Raw genomic sequence first — 20,839 nt, forward strand, 5'->3', positions numbered from 1 at the left:
TGGTGCCTTCAACAATAATAGGGAAATTTTTGGAAGAAAAGGAAGGTTTGTGGGGGAAAGACGAGTTTCATTTTTGACACCTTGAGTTTGAAATGCTTATGAGATATCCAATTGGAGGTGTCCACAAGGTGGTTAGTGAAACATCTGAACCAGTCCATAAAAGAATGTGACATGAGTGATTAAAGACATTAATCTAACTGGGTGGGAGAGAAAGGCAAATCATTTGAAAGGGTTCCTCAAGCCTGAGGAGTTGGACAAAGGTGTTTGGGGTTCCAGTCTCTGTTCTTTTGCTTATGTATTGTGCAAGTCTGTATATACCTCTTCATATCCTTTCTTTCCTCCTCTGTAAAATGCTGTTTTAGGGAGTTAGATAAATTAGATGGAATCGTGGCTGACAATGTCCTTTAAATGTGGGGAGCAGGGATGTTACTGAGGAAGTTGAGCTACCATTTCCTCTGAGGTTCAAAATCAGGCCTGTATCAAGCAGTGCCTGGCCCAGGTCTCTCCATTCCCTTGGGAACAGGGTCTCAACAAGTAGTCCCCAGGTCCCTTCCAGCACTAAATCCTATAGCTTTGCAGGAAGGAGGAGAGGCAAAAACAAACAGAATGGTAGAAAATAGGAACCCTTGGCAAAAACCACACCCGGACAGAATGAACTTGTTTATCCCTCCTAAGCAGCGCCCCCACCTCGGAAAGAATCAGTCACGTGACGCCACTCCCCCCTCCCCCCCGCCCCATTTCTCGTGGCTCCTCCCGCAGCGCCGGTGCTTCTTTCTGCCGCCTTCAAAGTCACAAGACTTTACCCTGGGCTTCTTTCTCAATCCTTCCGCCAGTTCCCGCCCCCCCCCCCCCCCGGCAACAAGCACACTTTATTCTCATTTTTTAGTTCTCCTAGACACATTCCCATTCCACAGAGATATTTTTCATCCCCTGTGGGAGGTCTAAGGATCGGAGGATGTTCACGGTAAACCTCCGCGGTTGAATTGGGGGAAGGTGTATGTGTGCAGTTGGGGGGGTGTCAGCGGGGACTCTTTTCCGTGGCGGAAGTCTCCAGAGGCTTTCGCAGCGCGCGTTCGAGAGAGGGGAGGGGGAGGGGGGCGCTGTACGTCCAAGATGGCGGCGCCCTGTAGGCTGGAGGAGCTGTGAGAGGTAAACAGCCGAGGGGGAGGAGGCGGCGGGTGAGTATAAGGGTGTAGCTCTTCTCCTTCTCACCGGGGATTCCGGGGGTGGCCCGCGCATTGGAGGGCTTGTCAGGGAGGGTCCTGGCAGGAGGAGGGGGCGCTGGTGCTGGACGTTTGGAAGGAGGGGGGCTTCTTTGCGGCCCCCTCCCTCTTTTCTTTTCCCTTCTCTTCTCTTTCTCTTTGGGGATCGGGCCCTGCGGGGATTGGCAGCTCTCTAGGAAGAGGGGGGCGGGCCCCCTGGATTGCCCCTCGCACCGCGCCTGATCCCAGGCCCCCTTACCCCCTAGGCCCCGGTGCCGAGGGGAGCCCCGAGATGATGGGCCCTCTTCCCTGAACCTCCTCTCTCCTTCACTTTCTGGGGTGACGGTTTCCCCGGGGGGTGGGAAATACTTATGGCTTCTCTGAGGAGATCAGGGCTCTTGACTCCTTGAGGGGTGGAGAGGGGAAAGGGCCGGGGACCCTATTGGAAGGGTCGAAGAGAGAATGAATGGACGGAGGTTAAGTGTCCTGTTGCACTTACTTCAGCCTTATTTTCTCTCTTCCTCCCCCCACTCTGTCTCGGTTGAGATTGATCTTAATTGAGTGCTTTGCACTTTGGGAGCTTCAGCGCATTCACAGGGTTTAAAGCTGGAAGAGACCTTAGAGATCGTCTAGTCTAATCCCCTCATTTGTCAAATGAGGAAACTGAGGCCTGAGAGGAGAAGTGGTTTTTGCCCGTTAATTGATGATGACGTTAAGGTAACTGTCAGCACAAGTAATACTTAAAATGCTATTTGCAGTGACTTCAAACCAAGTACAGGTCACCCATTCATTCATTTAAAGGAGCAGAGGGTGAAGAGACCTCTTTCTGGAGGTGGCTGCTTTATTAAAAACATTTTCTTTGCATGCAGTGATAAAGGATTTTACTTTGGTGTCAGTGAATCTGTTGTTTTTCTAGTTCTGAAACCTTTAATGAGTTTCCTAAATCTAGCTCATTCATTCACTTGTGTCCACATTCCCATTCTTGTCATTCAGAGGAGATGGAGTTAATAGTTTGGATTTCTTTTTCTTTCTTTTTTTTTTTTTTTTTGCGGGGTGGGGTGGAGTGGGGTTTATTAACTGTTAACCTGAGAAATAAGCTACTCCTCCACCAAAAGCATAAAATGGCAATATCACAAACATTGTTATTATGTATATATTACGTAAGTATGTATCATGTTAAAAACATTCAGGACCTTTTTAATATATTGGGTCAGGATGCCTCCTTTGCCCTATCTTATCATGTTTTACATTATACTTATCCCTCCTGTTAAGTTGTAAGAGTGGGGATTGTCCTTTTTCTTTCTTGTATTCCCATTGCCTAGCAGGTCATAGGTACTTTATAAATGTTTGTTGACTTGAAGTATAAAAAACAATGTAGCAAGGTATAGTTATGCTAGACTATTTAGGTTCCCAAACAGAATATTTTTCTCCAAGATAAAAAAAGCTTTTATGTTAGACTTTGATAGCTAATCAAGATACATATTTGCTAATATATGAAGAATTTTAATCTGAGATGTTTTGTTTTTGTAATCTTGGGATGAACTTGTAGTCTTCGAAATTCAAATACATCCTGGCTAAATGGAATTGTAAATTTCAGGAGGCAGTATTAAACCCAGTCTTCTGAGAACTCTTGATTTATGCAGTGAACACCTGTGATCCTTAAATTGAACATCCTTAAATAAACCCTGAATATGCAAATGTATAAACTGATTTGGGGCTGTATAGGGAAATATACTTTTAACAGTCATGCATCAGGCAAATGAGGCTACTCAACACTGAAACATTCTTTGCTATTGCCCTGGGGAGCTACAGAATCTTCTTATAACCACCTGGTGTAAGCTTAAAGGGTATTTATAGTAGATATAAATGGAAAATACCACTGTCTCCATACCTACTAAAGTTAATATCTTATCCAAAACACAAAACAGCTATAGTATGTCATTTCTGAGAAGGCAGATGATGTCACTGTTTCTTGCTTCATGCATTTCTTGGTGGCATGAAGCACATGGTATGTTTTTAAACCCTTAGTTAGAATGTCTTTGTCAGCTTCCTTAACCTGTTCACTCTAGATTTGAGAACCCATAAACTGTCTCATCATGTGAATCTTTGCATTCTCACAAATATATCCAAACAAAGTTCTGGTATATACATTGTGTAGTGGTTATGCAGTGTATTACTAGGAAAGACTCTGATTCTTAAGTGTCTTATTTATCCAGTGAAACTGCACAATTTCATCAGTATATCAGAGCAAATGAATAACTTGATAGTTATCCAATATGCCTACAGTAGTAGTTTCATGACTTCTTTTGGGGTTTGCATTTGCCTTTTATTTAGGTTAATCTTTGATTTTCATTCATTCAACAGACATTTAATAAGTGACTGTTGCATACAGAGTACTGTGAATGAGTTGGTTTTTTTTCTTTAATTTATCCTAAACTTGGTGCTAGAGGAAACCTAGCACTATCTCAGACTCCTCTAGGAAACTGCCAAGGTGCAAATGTACACTTTTATTACCTTGCCACAGCGGACTAAAGCTTTTTCATATTCTTATAGTATTATCTTAAGTTCATATGTACCCCAAAGAGTCAATCCAGTAGCATATTGGAAACCTTGCAACGAAATAAATAAATTTTTCCTTGAAGCCTATTAGCTGTGTGAACTTATTCAGTCACCTAACTTTTCCGGGTCTCATCTTTAAAGTAAGGGTGTTGGGCCAAATTATGTTTAGTTCAACAAAGAGGTTCCTTCCAGCTCAAAGATTCTGTGATTTTAATTTTTTCTGAGGTTGGTCTTCTAGCTTTTCCTCACACACAGCACTCTTGTCTCCTAACTTCTGCCTTTTACCGGCTCCCCCTTATGCCTGATATACTTTTTCTCTTCATCTCCTGGCTTCACTGACTTCTTTCAATACTCATTTCAAATCCTACCTTCTTTAAGGAGATCCTGGTCACCCCTGTCCCTCAATGTCTTTTCTTTGAGATTACCTCCAAATTACCTTGTCTGTTTCTTGTATGTACATAGTTATTTGCATATTGTCTTCCCCACTAGAATGTGAGCTCTGTGACTGCAGAAACTGTTTTGTTTTTGTATCCTCAGTATTTAGTACATTGCATGACACATAGTAAGTGCTTAATAAATGCTTCTTGAGGGGCAGCTAGGTGGTGAAGTGAATAGAACACTGGCCCTGGAGTCAGGAGGACCTGAGTTCAAATCCAGCCTCAGACACTTAACACAAAAACTAGCCATATGTTCTTGGGCAAGTCACTTAACCCCAATTGCTCTCCAAAAAAAAAAAGCAAAAAAAAAATGCTTCTTGACTTCTTGACTTGAAGGAGTCCCTGATTCTAGTTTGCCACATCAAAATGCTAATGACTTTATTATATCTAAACAATTAGACTTGTTGGTGATATTTTTATGCATTTAATAACCTAGAAAAATTCACTGCTCTGAACCTCTGTAAAATCTTATTACTTAACTTTTTTTTCTTACTAATTTATGAATTCCTTATAGTTCATTCTTTATTATGTTATTTTGCAGTGTTTATTTTTTAAGGGACTGGTTGTTGGTTTTTTTGTTGGAATTATGAGTATGGTTATATGTGGTGTGTACTCAAATAGAGTTTCCTTTTTCCATGAGTATTCACAAATTAATACAATGTAGTTTTCTAAAATCTGAATTAGAAGAGTCATCAGAAGTCATTTCATTGTCCTTAGATTTCTTAGTAGCTATGCTTTTGCTTAAATACCTTAAGTGATAGAAACCATTCCCTACTAAGGCTTCCTATCTCTAATTCTTAGGAAAATTATCCCTTATCAAAAAGAATCTGCCTTCCTATGACTTCTCCCCTTCTCCTTACTCCCAGGTCCTAGTTCTGATTTCTGAGACCAAGCAAAAGAAATCAATCCCCACTTTTTTTCTTAATAGCTTTTCAGATACTTGGGAAAAAGCAATCATCTTCTCCCTAAATCTTTTAGGCTTAACATCTCAAAGTACTTTAACAGATCCTCATATGGTGTGTGTGTGGTTTTGAGTGTCCTCATCATTCTGGTTATTTTGTAGCTTGTCAGTGACTTTCCTAAAATCAGGTTTCCAGAATGAGCCAAAATGTAGCCCAAATGACTTGCCTGGACAGAGGTATGTGACTTTCATTTTATATTAAAGGACATGGGCAAAAATGAACAAATATAGAAGCTTCTATTTAAATTGACCTGAAAACAGACCTAATCTTAAACAATATCATGATCACCATTTTCTCTCTTAGTTTTAACATCTGTTGGTTGTGTCAGGTAATGAAATAAATAAGGGGTAAATTTACCTTTCTAAACCTCTAGAATCTAAATGCTGTTAAGTTAGTAGTCTTTTTTTTTTTTTGGCCTTTTGGAGGGCAATTGGGGCTAAGTAACTTGTCCAAGGTTACTCGGCTAGTTTTTTTGTGTGTGGGTGTTAAGTGTCTGAGGCTGGAACCGAACTTGGGTCCTCCGACTCCAGGGCCAGAGCTCTTACTCACTGTGTCACCTAGCCGACACGTTAGTAGTCATTTTTAAGTGTCAATAAAAGTTCACAAAACCATGTCCTTTAACTCATGTAATCCTGTCTTTTGTTGTGTAGGGGCTTCAGTATCAATAAAGGGCAGAAAAGGGAGTCATAAAGTAAAAAGTGCTTCTGTGTCAGAAGAGTGAGGAAGGCATTCAGCATTGCACTTCCACATTCTCTTAAAAACATAACTTGGATACATGCCAGGCATGGTAGTTATTCAAACCCATTGGTAAGGGTCTTATAAAGCAAATAGAATGGTAGCTTAATAGTAAATCTTGTGTTTGAGCAACAAGGTACATTTTGGATGTTCATTGTGTCAGATCTGGTATGGGAGAAGATGAAAGATAACTAGCAACAGATTTAGGAAAGTAATATGTTCAGGCATGCTGTAATAATCCACCACTACTTGCTTTGACTTCAGCTGTTTACACCGTGTAATGGTAAAGATGCAGAAGTGTATTCGTGTTAAATTATTACAGACATTTTTAGAAGTATTTTTAATACTATAGATTAAAGAAGCAAGTATACTTTCTACTCTTATTGCATCTTTTTAATAATAACTTCTAGATATATTACTATTTTTAAAAAATTGGCAAGTTCTAATAAACTAATTTCTTGAATGATTAGCAGACTGGAAAGTTCCCAGTTGGTTTGTAGCTGGCAACTTTCTTTAAAAGATGGCCCTATGGACCACAAAGACTGTAAACCACTTTGGTTAAGCCCCTAGACTAAAAGATTAATTCACTCTTCCCTGGCAATTAAATTTTTGGTTATGCTCCTGATTTTTAAACAACTAGCCACTTAAATAATATTTTTAAAAGTAAAGAACTTGGGGGTCTGCCTTTCAAGAATAGGATCTGTTTCACAGCTTTTAAATAATTGTCAAACTTTACAGTATACTTTTGGTGAAAACCAATTCATTTTTGGTGTATTTGAATGTTGCAGGACTACTCTTCAAGATTATACAATACTGAGTTTCTTCTTTGCTTGAACATAAAAACAAGTATTTATCTTAATATTTCCAGTACCCTGCTTTCAACCTTTTTTCTTTAATGTTCATTAACCTTGGCACTTCTCTAGTATTTGTTCAACATGCTGATGAAATGATAAGTTATATTTCTGATTCTGTGGACATTCTATAAGATCTCCAGGATTTATTATGTCTCACTCAGGGGATACAATGCTAAATAACCTCTCAAGTTCATACAGTAGTCACCTGTCCAGTGCTTGGGGGGGTTGAGAGGAAGGGATGAAGCATTCTTGGTGCTAGCAAATTGTCAGTGTGACAATGCTGAGTAAAACGATGACAAAAACTGTTGAGTTCCTGTCCCTTCAGACAGTTGATGGAGTATGTTTCTGAGTTCATAATATAGGGAGCAAAACTGATTACTGGGCTAAAATGGCAATGTATACTGTTGAACCTAGAAACTGGCAAGTTGGAGCTCTCTACTGCCCCTGTTAATGTGACCTTGGAAGATACTACAGCTGAAGAGACAACTTAACATATGACTGAAAACTTTGGCAGGTTTAACTAACAGCTGTTTTACTTTCTGGCAAGCAGTGTTCTCTTTTTTCCTTCTCTTTTTCCTAGATCATTCAGTGCTGTTCAGGACACTTGGTGTCTTTGGGAATATAATCAGGGCAAATGATAGCTTATGCTTTTGCATTCTTTTTTGCTAAAGAAAATGAGAGAACTTTGTACACATTGCAACACACTGATTGCCATAGTATATCCAAATTTGCCTTGGCCATAATAGAAATATTAACATAATAAAGTAACTTTACCTTCCTTTCCATTGTATCATTTTAACCCATTTTATTAAGTGAGTTGCTCTTTTATATTTATACTTGGCAAGAAAGGAAGAAGCAAGGTTTTGGGGAAAAGTGAAGTTCACATTTATAATTTGCATTTTTATTTGTAAAACCATTCCCAGACTACCTCATAATTATTTTCTAGTTACTGTTAACTTTGACAAATAGTTCTTTCTAGTGTACATATGAAACTTTTCTTCCTTGAATCCTAAAAGCTCCACGGCAGTATTTCCACATAAAATACTTTTTAAGGCATTTTAGATCCTTTTTTTAAACTGCAAATGATAGCTGATAGATTCAAAATTCATAGCTATTACTTAACTCTTGCAGTTGAAAAATATCTTCTCATAAGTAACGAAGTAGGAAAAAGACTTTGCAAGTTCATACTATTAGATAGGTGTGGTGGTACATGCCTATGATCCCTGGTACTGGGGGAGACTGAGGTTGATGGGTCACTTGAACTCAGAGTTATGAGCTGTTCTTCCATCTAGCCAACCTCCCCCCCCAAGATTATACTTAGGTCATATATGAGTAAATAGTTATTACCTTAGAATTCATAACTACTCTGTATTCAGATATGAAAGCAATCCACTCATGAACCCCAGAAATGAAACCCATATGAGGCTGCTCTGAAACTAGAGAACTCATTACTCTTCCCCAATCCATTCCTACCTCCCATAGTACTTTGCTGACATCTCTCTTATTATAGCTTCACATTATAAATTATAATATAGTTGTCTTCTCTGTTACTAAAACCCAAGGTTCTGAGGGTACAGACAATATATTGAGTTTTTTTAAAAAAATCTACTCAGGGTGGCCAGGTGGCTCAGCGAGTAAGAGTACTGGCTCCAGTGTCGGGATGACCTGGGGATTGAATCCGGGCTCAGATACTTAGCACCACACCCACAAATAACTGGCTGTGTAACCTTGAGCAAGTTACTTAACCCCAATTGCTTTAAAAAAAAACTTCTAAGACCTACCTCAGTACCTTACATGTATTAGGCACTCAATAAAGAGTTTAGGTCTTCTTAGCCTGGGGCTTCATGAACTTTTTCTTTATATTTATATCTATTTCATTATAATTGGCTTCCTTTATAATTCTATATGTTTTCTTTTATGCATTTAAAAACATTACTTTGGGCTTTGCCAAACTTCCAAAGGGGTCTATGACACAAAAAAGATTAAGAACTTCTGAAATAGTTGTTTTACTGTTCTATAATTTACTGATACAACAAATTGAGTGCTTACTATATACAAAGCACTATGTACTTACCATGAGGGATTCAAAGATTGTCAACATCCCTGACTTTTGAAACTTAGTCTTGTAGAAGAGAATAAGGCAATGATTATTATATTAAGTATAATGTGAATGTATAGTAAGTGCAGTAAGAGGAGGGATATAGAAATTAAGAGGGAGAGAGATTGCTAGAGGGGAGAAAATCAAGAAAAACTTTGTGGTAGAGATGACATTTGAGCTAGGCCTTGAAAGGTAGGTAGAAGTTAGGATGTAAAGGACATTTTTAGGTAGAGGAAACCACATTAACAGAGTCAGGGAAGGACAGGATGAATTGATAGTGGTGAATAGTCCAGTTAGAAGGCTTTAGGAAGAGATATAGATAGGATTATAGGAGACAAAACTGGAAAAGATTTGGGTGTGATATATAAATGATCACAACTTTATCCTTCTGTTCCAATCTTTTTTTAGGTTGATAATATAGACTGGGATTAATATAAATAAGGAGTCTATATGACTCACTAGAGTAGACTAAGCAGTTGACTAAGCTTCTTATAAATGTGAAGTCTTGTATGCTAATCTTTCTTATCTACTTGGTTGAGTGACCTGTGATAGAACCTTCTTTTATCTGAATGTTTGTCTACTCTACTGAAATGGACTTGCCTCATAGCATTATAGAATAACTTATGTACATCATCTAGTAATAATGAATTTTGATTACTAGAAAATGTCTGTATAACCTTGATGTACAATCTTTCCTATCAACTGGGTCAATAGGTTTAAAACGGTTAAAGATCTGCAGTCAGTTTAGTTTTGATCAAGATCAGCTATTTTTTAATAACTTAGTTGCTTCTAACCTACTGCTGTTCAAGGCTTAATTACTAGGTAAATATAGAATATCATTCACAGAGCCCCACTTTCAGTGGTTTATTCCTACTGAATAAATATACACCAAGTAAGCTTTTGCCCTTCTGCTTCATAGGCTATTTTTGTCCTCCCTGAACTTGCCTTAGGATACCTGCATTGCAGTCTGGTGGGTATAGTGCCCCAGTCAAAGTCCTCATTCTTCACTTTGCCAGACCTCAGAAGTGAGAGCCCCTCAGGCCTTAACTCATTGGGTAAGTGGTGAGATGGGGGAGAGGGGGAGGGGAGAGAAGCTAAGTCAGCAATGTCACATGGTTGACCAAAAAGCAAATGTAATCCTAGGCTACACTAGTAGAAATAAAATCTATATCAAAGGAAACATAGATCCTACTATACACTACACTGGTAAGACAATATTTTGAGCATTGTGAACGATTTAGGGTGTCACATTTTAAGAAGGTCTAGATCTTGTCCAAAAAAGGAGCACCAGAGCCTTGAAGGGTCTGGAAAACCTGTCAGGTAATGAATGGTTGCAGGAACTTAGGTATTAGCCTAGACAAGAGGAAACTAGGGGCAAGAAGGGTGGGCATAGTAACTGGTTTCCACTGTTAGAAGACTTATCTGGAAGATAAGTGGGCATAGTAACTGGTTTCCACTGTTAGAAGACTTATCTGGAAGAAAGGTTAGATTTATTCGAGTAGATGACTTCTAAGGTCCCTTCCAACTCTAATATTCTGTGAGCATATTTTATTGTAAGATTAGTGTTTATACTTATCTAGTTTTTGTTGTTTTTTTTTCCTTTAGAGATCATGAAAGACACCAGGTTGGCAGCACTGGAAACTGAAGTACTTGTCCATAGAACAGGTAGAACATAATCTCTTGTTGTTTGTAATTCTCATTTGGGGGCAAAATGCTTAATGTCAGTTTTGACTCAGTTGCTCCATTAAGGTGCAGTATGTTTTACATTTTAGATATTACCTTTGTAGAGGTGATTATAGGCTTAATGATCTTATAGTTGACCTATTATTCTGCTGACCACTACAGCAAGGGTGTCATCTGTAGCCGAATAGTGTGTTTATATTTTGAGGAGTTGAGAATGAAATTTTTATGTTGATAATTGGCTAATATGAGTCATCCAGTAGTATGAATGTTGTGACATTTATTACCGTCATGTAACTAAGCTCAGGTGGATAGTGACAAACCTTTGAGGTAACCTAATATTTTTACCTTAGTAATTTCTGCTTTTTATGTGGATTTTGTTGATTATAGATTAAGAAAAGCACTGTGGTACAGTGAAAAGAACATTGGATTTTGAGTTAGAGGACAGGGGTTCAAATTCCATCTCTCAGTACCTGTTAGACCTTTCTAGGCCTCAGTTTCCTCATCTGTTAAAAGAGAAGGTTGGACTAGAGGGCCTTTGAGATCTCTTCCAACTTTGTAATCCTATGAAAATCTTTATTGTTGAATCGTTTGCAGTTGTGTCTAACTCTTCATAAACCCATTTGGGGTTTTCTTGATAAAGATTCTGGAGTAGTGTGCCATTTCCTTTTCCAGCTCATTTTGCAAATGAGGAAACTGAGGCAAACAGGGTTAAGTGACTTGCCTGGGGGTATATAGGCTAGTAAGTGTTTGTAGCCAGATTTGAACTTAGGAAGACTCTAGTCCTGGTACTCTATCCTCTGTGATACCCATCTGCCCCTTGTGAAAATAGGTGAAAATTTTTCTCTTTTTGTCAAATAAAGAAGCTTCTCTGAATTTTGTCATTTCCATTTTCAAGCCTCTTATTTTTCTGTGCTTCAGAAAAGGTCATTTTTTTACTAGTAGAGATTGATACTCATGAGCAGGTTGGCTGCAAACTGTTGAATTTTTCAGCCAAATAAATTCCTGAAATCATTATTCTATATCTGTAGAGAGTCTGAAGTCTGAATCAGTGAAGGGAGAGCTCACAACAGCAAAATCACAAATCTTTGAAGTATTAAGAATGCTAGTAGGAATTGTTTCTGAAGAGTCAACAAGGTGACAAGTAGCTAACTTAAAACTCAGTCCTATTTTCCATTTGATTTACAAAGAATATTTGGCCCAAAGGCTTTAATTCTTACCTTTAATTCTTTTGGGATGGGGAAAATGAGATTAAAAAAAAATGAATGAAAAGCACCAAAAAGCAAATTCAATAACAAATTCAGTATTTGGATACCAACTATATATATATAAATTGTGTTAGGTACCATAGGGACAGGTTTATAAAAGAAATAGTTTCTGTCTTTTAGTTTACAATCTGAATAGGTAAACAAAATATATACAAAGAAAAGTACTCAGTGAAACCCATTATATGGTAGCAAATAGAGAGTTCATACAGTAAGTGTTATAAAAGTGTAATGGAGAGCACTGGAAGGAAAACATGTTTAAGGAGGGCCTTGATAATGAGATGGAAGGAGGATATATTTAAAATAATAATAGCTAATAGCTAACATTTCTATAGTGCTTTAAGGTTTCAAAGGGTATATTAAAATAGTGCTTTAAAATTTATAAAACACTTTACAGATGTCTTATTTCATTAAAATTTATTTAAAATTCATTTCCTAATTAAAAGGCTTCTGTGAATAGGAAAATCAGTTATATATACTTGACTACTTTTTAACCTAGCTGTTGATGTCTCAGGGACAAAGAGGAACATTTTGGAAGTAATTAAGTGGTCTAAAAAAACTTGATAGACAGCCATAGGAGTTGAGTGCTTGTCTTCTTAGAACTGGTTTAAACACCCCACTGAAAAAGAACTTCTAGCCTATTTTTATTTTATCTTCCTTCTCTTAAAAGTTGAATGGAGTTGTTTCTTTCCTAGTCCAAACTATATCCTCAGGACAACAATAATTGTGTTTTTACTATTAATACAATGAAGATCAGTCAAATATTCTAGTTATTTTTATATATGTGTGTTAGCTGGGGCTAAGTGTTAGGTAATGCACATGATCTTCACATCTTTTTACTTAGGACTTAAAAATAAGACCTAAACCTAGGTGCAAGGGGCCTGTTCCTGTAGACGGTGAGTTGAATAGAATGCTATAATTAGATGAACGAAGTGTTCAGAAATAATGTAGCATTGTCAGATTTTTCTGAGTTAATCAGTTACCTGCAACTTTGACTACTCACTTAAGGTAAACCTAAAAAACCTGGCACTCTGCTATACACTCATCAGTTGGTGGTAGTGAATTCAGATGCTTTCAGATATGTAAAACATTATTGACCTAGAACTAGGTCTTTTGACTTATCCTGTATTCTACCTCCAGCTTGTTCTCCAATAACTGAAAGAGGTTTATTGATTTAAGTAAATATTTCATACACACACACAAATATTTCTTGATTTACTATTTAGTTATTCATGATAGCCAACCATTTTCTTTTGAACTAAACAGCATCTTATGATTCCCTAATTATATGTGATTAAGAGCCCAGTAAGTATCATTGTACTTGGGTACTAGACTTGAGCATTCTTCAACCATGGAATTCTTAAATGAATAATGTAAAAATCTTGATCAAGTCACATGCTATTTGTCATGTTGTCTCTTCTCATCTCTGAGACTTAGGGTATACTTGTAGCTATGAAGGGGGGCTATATATAGAATATAATATGGAAAGCACTTGATTTTCAGGGGTATGAATATTGTTATAAAAATGAATATTTATTATTTGTGAGGTTTAATGGAATGAACATTCTGTCTAGAGTCAAAAGACCTTCCATTTCCTGCTTTGTCTCTTCTGTAACTGGATCTCACTTTCCCCATCTTGTGAAATAAAGGTTTGGACTATATGATCAATAAGATCCCTTTCAGTTTTAAAATCTTTCAAGTCTACAGTCATCAGGTTTTAAAGTTTAGAGCCCTTGAAATTCCAGGCTTTTTTGTGTTATCTGTGAATCTCAGATTCTTGTGTGACCAAGGAATTTACCAATCAGCTTTTAAAAATACTGTGTGCTTTTGATTTCATAGGGAAATTCAGCTGATTTTTATACTAGTTTTTTTTATTAAGACCAAAAAAAGAAAATTCACCTTTTTCCTTGGTTACTATACTCTGTAAGTATTTTAAACTTAAATTTGATTGTCTGGCTTTGTTTACTTTATTGAAATACTCAACAGATGTTCTGCTTTTAAGTTAGTATTTAAGTTTGCAGAATTGGGACCAAACCCCAAAATAGCATTGTATTCTTTTAGGAAATTCAGTAATGTTTGTAGTATTTGGAATCATAGATTCATAAAATTTAGATATTTATGCTTTGGAAAATTTGAAGGCTAGGATAATCTTTTGATTTAGTTATATATTTGGATTAGCTAGCAATAGGTTAGATGCCTACAAAGATTATCTGGTATTCTTAAGCCTCATTTCTAAAAGTTTTATATCCAAGTATCAGTAATTTTTGAACCCTTACTTAAGATACTTTCAGGTGACTGTTCTATGGTACAGCATTTGCCCTGGTGACTAAACCTACCTTTCCTGTCAGTGCCAGTTGTGATCTCTCCATGCTATCGAAATTGATAGTCTTATAAATGCTGTGCCCTCAAAATGTAATGTTATGGTGATGAGATTCTTGTTTCTTTTTTGGATAAATCTCAGGATTGTTTTCCAGTTTGTGTTATGGTTCCTGGATTTGATGGTGTACATTGACTTGCTCAGTGCTATTGTTGACTTAATTTTGTACTTTAATTCTATAGTTCTTAAATTAGATTTGAGGGCTTCTTTTTTATATGTGAAATGAAAAGGAAATGCTGTTAGTTTTGTTCTTCTGAATATATTCAGTCCCAAAGCACAGAAAAACATCAGTAAAGCCCTAAACAAAGATGGCAAGCATCCAGTTATCTTGCTTACTGCAGTCAGAGCTAACTTACTTGGACTACCCAGCTTGTTTCTAAGTTTGTAGATTTTTAAAAATTAAGAACTGACTTCTTCCTGCTTTACCCAAATGCTTGTCTTGGTGAAAGCAGAAATAAATTCCCATTTCAAAAATTTCTAGATGACTTGAGTAAGATCTTTTTTTTTTCCTTGGCTCCTGAATTAAGCCTTTTTGGCAATTCTTTCCAAGTCTCCATTGTAACATTTCAGAATAGAAATGAGTGACCTAGAAGTTATATAAGTCTTGTATTCCATTTATAATGGAGTTACTGCTTTTTTAGAACCATTTCTGCAACTGAGTCTTATTGAATTGATTATCTGACATAATTTCTGAGTTGTGACATGGGTTTGTGATCGCTTTTCTCAGTGGGCTTAAGTTTCTTCCCATATCTTGATTTGGAGTCAAGAACACATCTAAATATTTTAATTGACTTTCTGTCTTCCAAGCTCCTGTTTCAGAGGAACAAACCAATGAGTGCGGAAAGGTTTTTGCTTGAGAATTTAGAGGATTTGGACTCTTGGATTAGCATCGTTGCATTGGAATACTCATTAGTTGTAGTCAATTACAACTGACTGTTTTACAAGTTAACATTAATATGAAATGGCATTGTTGTTCAGAGAAGCCGGTTTAATGTTTTAGCCATTTACTCTTCTTGGCTCATTCAAGGAATCAATGCAATATATTCTGGCTGTATTTTTATTATTAGCAAATCTATATAAGATACAATAATTGGTACCAGACAACTTTAAAGATTAAAGCAGGCAGGTATGATTATTGATGTTTGTAGTGACTCTTATAGTATGTGTATTTTATGGGCTTTTGATAAGTTGTGAGCATTGAGATTTTTTTCATCTTCTTGCCTTGTCTCCTTTGGCCAGCAACAGGTGTGTTTTGAGATGGTTGAAGAGGGAGGGTTAAGAGTGTACAGAATGAGGTAAAAAAAAAATGAGTAGACCCAATTAACCTGAGACCATGGTCTCAGTATCATTAGGTTCTAACCAATGGGGAACCAAGCACAGATGCTTGGAGTAGATGTTAAAGGAAAATTTGTGTTGTTCAATCAATTTTTAGTTGTGTCAAACTCTTTGTAACCTCATTTTTTGGGTTTTCTTGGTAAAAGATACTAGAGTGGTTTTCTGTTTCCTTCTCTAGCTCATTTTACAGATGAGGAAATTGAGGCAAACAGGGCTAAGTGACTTGCTTAGGGTCCCACAGCTAGTAAGTGTCTGTAGCTGGATTTGAACTCAGGAAGATGAGTCTTCCTGATTCTAGGCTTAGTGCTTTATCCACTGTGCCACCTAGCTCTCCAAGGAAAAACTTGCCCATCTGTAAATTTCTGTCATCAATAACTAATTATCCTAACACTGATGATCTTTTTCTAGTTATTTCATTAACTAGAACTAATATTTGGTCATAAAATTGATAAGAATGAAGAAATCAAACAGACCCTAGTGTCGTGTAAAAAAGTGATTATCAATAGTTTTTCTCTTACCTATTCGGCATGAGCTCCAGTTTTGTGTTTCAGCAATCATTTGGGAATGAGGAGCTACTGGGCCGTGGCACCATTATCACATGAATAGTTTTCTCTTTTTTCCTCAGTCTGGTAGAGGCACAAATGAAGAACCTGTGGAAATTTTAATGTGTGTACCAAAACTAGCATGAGCACATACATGTAAGATAATGGCACAGCAAGCAAATATTAGTGAACTCCTCTCCATGCTGGATTCCTCGGCTCTGGGTGTGTTAGATGACATAACAACTGTCTTTAAAGAGAACCTCAATTCTGGTAAGTGACAAGTGTGGATAGTGTAGTTTTTTGTTTTTTTTCCCAGACTCATGTCTTAGTGCCAAGCCAGAGAAAACACCTTCCTCTACAGTCTCCTTCCTAAGTTAGAGTCTTTATGGATTCAGGATTCATGGCTTTTATGGGGGCAAACAATTAGGCACTTACTTAATTTAGAATTTAAAAAAACCTGAAATTGATTTGGTTTATATGACCTGAATTGAAGTAGCATAAATTTCACAAAATTTTGCACGATAATGTGCCACAGCTATTCATAAAATTTAAATAATCGAGCTTATTTCACATTGGTGGGGAGAGAAGATATTGAGGTATATTTAAGGTGTTTAAGAAAGCAAGCCATATTTATGTCTTATTTCCTTTTATTTAGACCGTGGTCCTATGCTTGTAAACACATTGGTGGATTATTATCTGGAAACCAATTCTCAACAGGTGTTGCGAATCCTGACTACATTGCAAGAGCCTCATGATAAGGTAACTTCTTGATATTTGATGGTAGAATGTTGATGAAATTATTAAATAATGACAAAATTTTTAGGTGGCATGGTGGATAGAGGTTGGGTGTAGAGTCAGGAAGATCTGAGTTCAAATCCAGCTTCTGATCCTTACCAGCTGTGTGACCCTGGTTTCACTTAATCACTTAAATCACTTAACCTCTGTTTTCCTCATTTTCCTTATCTGTAAAATAGGGATGATCATAATAACACCTTCTTCCCAGGGTTGTTGTGAAGATCAAATGGGATAATAATTGTAAAGTGCCTTAGCACAAGTCTTGGCATGTAGTAAGTGCTATGTAAATGTTTGCCATTATTATTATTACGTTCAGTAAGTACACTTTGTGTTTCACATTTGACTTATCACAGGTGAAATTGTGACTGATATCAGTACATGCAGGAATAACTTTTTAATTTAAAATGCACTAAAGCCTTTGCTATTTGGAGGAATCTTAGGATTCTTTTGTACAGAGTAAATCATCTCTTAAATTTGCTGTTTGTAAATTCAAATTTTCATAATTTTTCATTCATAGACTCTTTTACTGTATCAATACCTATTTCCCCTCTCCTTGGTTAGTAGAATATAAAAACTTTTTTGTATTTTCAAAACTTGGAACTTTGTGATTTGGGGTGTGAGCAAACTTTCTAATATTTTCTAAAGGATTCAAATAACATGTCATTTTTGTCAGTTTTTACTGCAGAAATTTTATATTCTTGTCATTTTAGTTTGTTCTGATTCATGATGCTTGTTTGGGGTTAAAATATGAAATAGGTCCCCAAAATGAAGGTCAAAGAAATCATACTTTTAATCATTACACTCTCTCCCTTTCTTGTCTTTTGCATCAAAAAACAGATTAGAATGATTTAGACACTTGAAAACCGCTAATAAGAATCAGCCCTTTTCTAAGGGTGTCACTTATATTAGTTCTTATCTAAGTGTATGCAATAAACTTTGTCTTTTCCATTTTTAGCACCTCATGGACAAAATTAATGAATATGTGGGCAAAGCTGCTACTCGTTTACCCGTCCTCTCCTTACTGGGGCATGTCATAAGACTGCAACCCCCATGGAAGCATAAGCTCTCTCAAGCGCCTCTCTTGCCTTCTTTGCTTAAGTGTCTCAAGGTAGGCATTCTGAACATTAGGATGATTTGTTCTCAGAGCTTAGTCTCTGAAATACTGAATAACTTGCAACCAGTGAGCTCGTTAATAATTTTAGTAGATAATGAATTGTAGTTGAAAGCTTTCTGGAGTCAGTCAGACCTTGATCTTTGTCCCAATTCTGGTACTGGTGTAATGAGTCTCTTCACCTCTATAAGCCTCAGTTTCTTCAACTGTATAAATGCAGTATCTGCCTTATGTATCTTAAGGGACTATTCAGTTTAAATAAAAATGCATACGAGGCGCTTTGTAAACCATAAACTGTAAAAATAAGATAGTTTTATTTTAAGCCAGACTGTTCTTTAAAATTCAGCAATTTTGTTCAAGTATAGTGTAACATGTCTTGTGCTCATTGAATTTTATGATACCTGGAATACTATGGTTGCTTTGTGTCTGAATTTTCTTAGCCATGTATAATAAAACTTATTAGTTATCTCTGTTCAAAAGTTTATAACTTAAAGCAGTTTTCATTCTAAGCTATATACTCTTTAAGTTGTTAAAAACTGGCTTGTTAGTCTATCTTTTTTATCCTTTGTATTAAAATAAATGACATTTTTTCTAGGTGCTCTGTTGGACTAACCATAAAATAGTTTAAAAGACCTTACTGAAGTATTTACTATATATTCACAACTTGGGTTAATTATCCAGGTTTTATTCTTATTCACATTTATTAATGGCACGACTTGATGAATTTCAGTATATCCTTTTATATACACAAAGATCTAGTTATCTAGTTAGGACTGTGGGAAAACATTTTTTAATACCTCTCTGGTAATAAAAGACAGGAGATTTTAGATGAGACATTGTAGTATAATAAAAGGAGCCATGGATTTGGAGTCAGAGGTTCTAGGTTTGAATCCTGACTTTGTCGCTGCTTATTGACCTTGGACAGATCACTTAATCTTTCTGGTTCTCAGTTTCCTTATTTGTAAAATAAAGGCTTGGTACTAAGTGATCTCTGAGCTCTGGATCTCTGGGTTCTCTACATCTGTGATTTTAGGAATGTAATTCAGAACTTTTTAGTACGATAGAGATCATTAGAGTACTTGAATATTTAACTTCATTTACTTGGCATATAACTTATATAGTAATTATGTTTCATCTGAGATACAATGATACTCTGAATTGATTTCTTTTGAGTTCAGTTAAATACTATTCTCTTTTGAGTTATTTGGTGATGTAGGAAAACCATAGATTTTGTCAGAGGTAGCCTTATTCTCCTGACTTATTTTTTGTCTAATTGGTTTCTTCTTAGATGATCTTATGATGTCTTTTTTCTTTAGTGATAAATGACCTCGTTATTATTGGTAATATTTGCCACCACCAAAGAACTTGGAATAAAGTACTACTACATAGTTTAGTATTTCACTGACTACGATCTAAGATATGTAGACCAATCCTGAGAACAAGAGAACAACATATAATCTAATTTTGATGTAACATTGGAAAGGCCTACTGGTGAAAAGCAACTTTTTATGCTTTCATTTAAATGCCATAGATAAGTCCTAAGGAGTTAGGAATTGAAATTCACTATATGATGTTACCACTCATTCTAAAAACTATAGAGGTATATGATGAGAGCTTAAGACTGATTAGCATAGAACTGTTAAAAGTTAAAACATTTTTAAAAGTTATTTATGTTGAGTCTCTCTTGAGTTTATCTCCAAATCCTAAAAGTTTTGAAGCTAGTAATAAATGCTTTTCTAGTATGAAGCTCATTCATTGAGATCCTCATCAGGTAGGACATAATGCTGATGCTATCTTGGTTCTGGCAAGTTGTCTTCACCCTTCTCACTTGGCTTTTCCTCTCTGCAGACTGATACAGATGTAGTAATACTCACAACAGGAGTTTTAGTCTTAATAACCATGCTGCCAATGATTCCACAGTCAGGCAAACAATACCTTCATGACTTCTTTGATATTTTTGGCCGTCTTTCATCATGGTGCCTGAAGAACCCAGGTAAGATTCTTGTTGAATTGCATATCAGACACTAGGTGGAGCATATGAGGTTTTTTTTTTATTGTTATTCTAGATAAATGGGCTCTCATCTGTTGAGCTTAATTTAAGTGATTTACAAATGTTCTTGTAAATTAACTATAGGTACACATCTGATAAGCAACTGAGAGAGTCCTATCTTTTATAATTCTTTGTTCCAGAATGGTTTAAGTGTCAGAAGAGACGTCTGTGGTATAGCATAAGATACCTGATTTTTTTTTAGTAGTTAAACTAGGTGTAATAGACTAACTTGCGAGCAGAGACTGTTTTTTGATCTCCAGCATTTAGAGTGGTGCCTGACACAGTAGGCATTTAATAAATGCTTGTTGATCAAATTACAAAATGAGGTTAATTGAGACTACTCTAGATTTTTGTACTGTATGGAAGACTCAGCTCTGAGCCTTTTTGGTGTGCTATCCTGCTGATACCCTTAGAAGAAACCTTTCCTTCTAATGCTAAGAAATATTTATTTGTATATGTAGAGAGAACAAGGGGAGAAATGGTATGTACTAATTGGAGATCTGGTTTCAAGAACTGTAGGATTTTCTACATATTTGCAGGTAGCATAACTCCATCAAAGTGACTCATAAGCTTATGAGCATGTGATAAATTCTTAGTCTTCTGCCAGTCCCAGTGTGAGACATTAGCATTGTGGTGATAGAATGTGTCACATCTTTGAATTTGTACGTTGTAATATCCTACACAGGAATAGAGTGTTTTTTTTCCCACAGCTAAACATGTGGAAAGCAGCTCTCATGATGCCAGCTTTTGTTTATTAGTGTAATATTCTTTTGAAGTTGGGAATCATTATTTTGTGTGGTTTGCCCCTTTTTATGGAAGACTCTTGTCTGTTCTAGG

The 20,839-nt window shown here is 36.5% G+C and overlaps 1 protein-coding gene across 10 annotated transcripts in view; it reads left to right on the forward strand.

Annotated features, from left to right (window-relative positions):
- Positions 1-941: 941 nt before the first annotated feature.
- The window catches only part of TSC1 (TSC complex subunit 1), a 38,925-nt gene continuing 19,027 nt past the window's right edge, over positions 942-20,839 (forward strand). Inside the window, exons 1-8 of one of the 10 annotated variants that reach the window (XM_069069283.1) lie at positions 1,054-1,178; positions 1,749-1,919; positions 9,767-9,902; positions 10,453-10,512; positions 16,130-16,316; positions 16,702-16,805; positions 17,797-17,949; positions 19,801-19,945. In XM_069069283.1, coding sequence (XP_068925384.1) covers positions 16,211-16,316; positions 16,702-16,805; positions 17,797-17,949; positions 19,801-19,945 — 508 coding nt within the window. In that variant the 5' untranslated portion in view covers positions 1,054-1,178; positions 1,749-1,919; positions 9,767-9,902; positions 10,453-10,512; positions 16,130-16,210. Of the gene's footprint in view, positions 965-1,036; positions 1,179-1,748; positions 1,920-9,766; positions 9,903-10,452; positions 10,513-16,129; positions 16,317-16,701; positions 16,806-17,796; positions 17,950-19,800; positions 19,946-20,839 lie in introns of those variants that run through there. The other 9 variants (XM_069069286.1, XM_069069284.1, XM_069069287.1 and 6 more) reach the window with 9 other exon arrangements.

This window comes from Petaurus breviceps, unplaced genomic scaffold (assembly GCF_028583685.1).
Source record: "Petaurus breviceps papuanus isolate PSGF00001 unplaced genomic scaffold, PetGlider_PUasm1.0 90779, whole genome shotgun sequence".
NCBI classification, from domain to species: domain Eukaryota; kingdom Metazoa; phylum Chordata; class Mammalia; order Diprotodontia; family Petauridae; genus Petaurus; species Petaurus breviceps.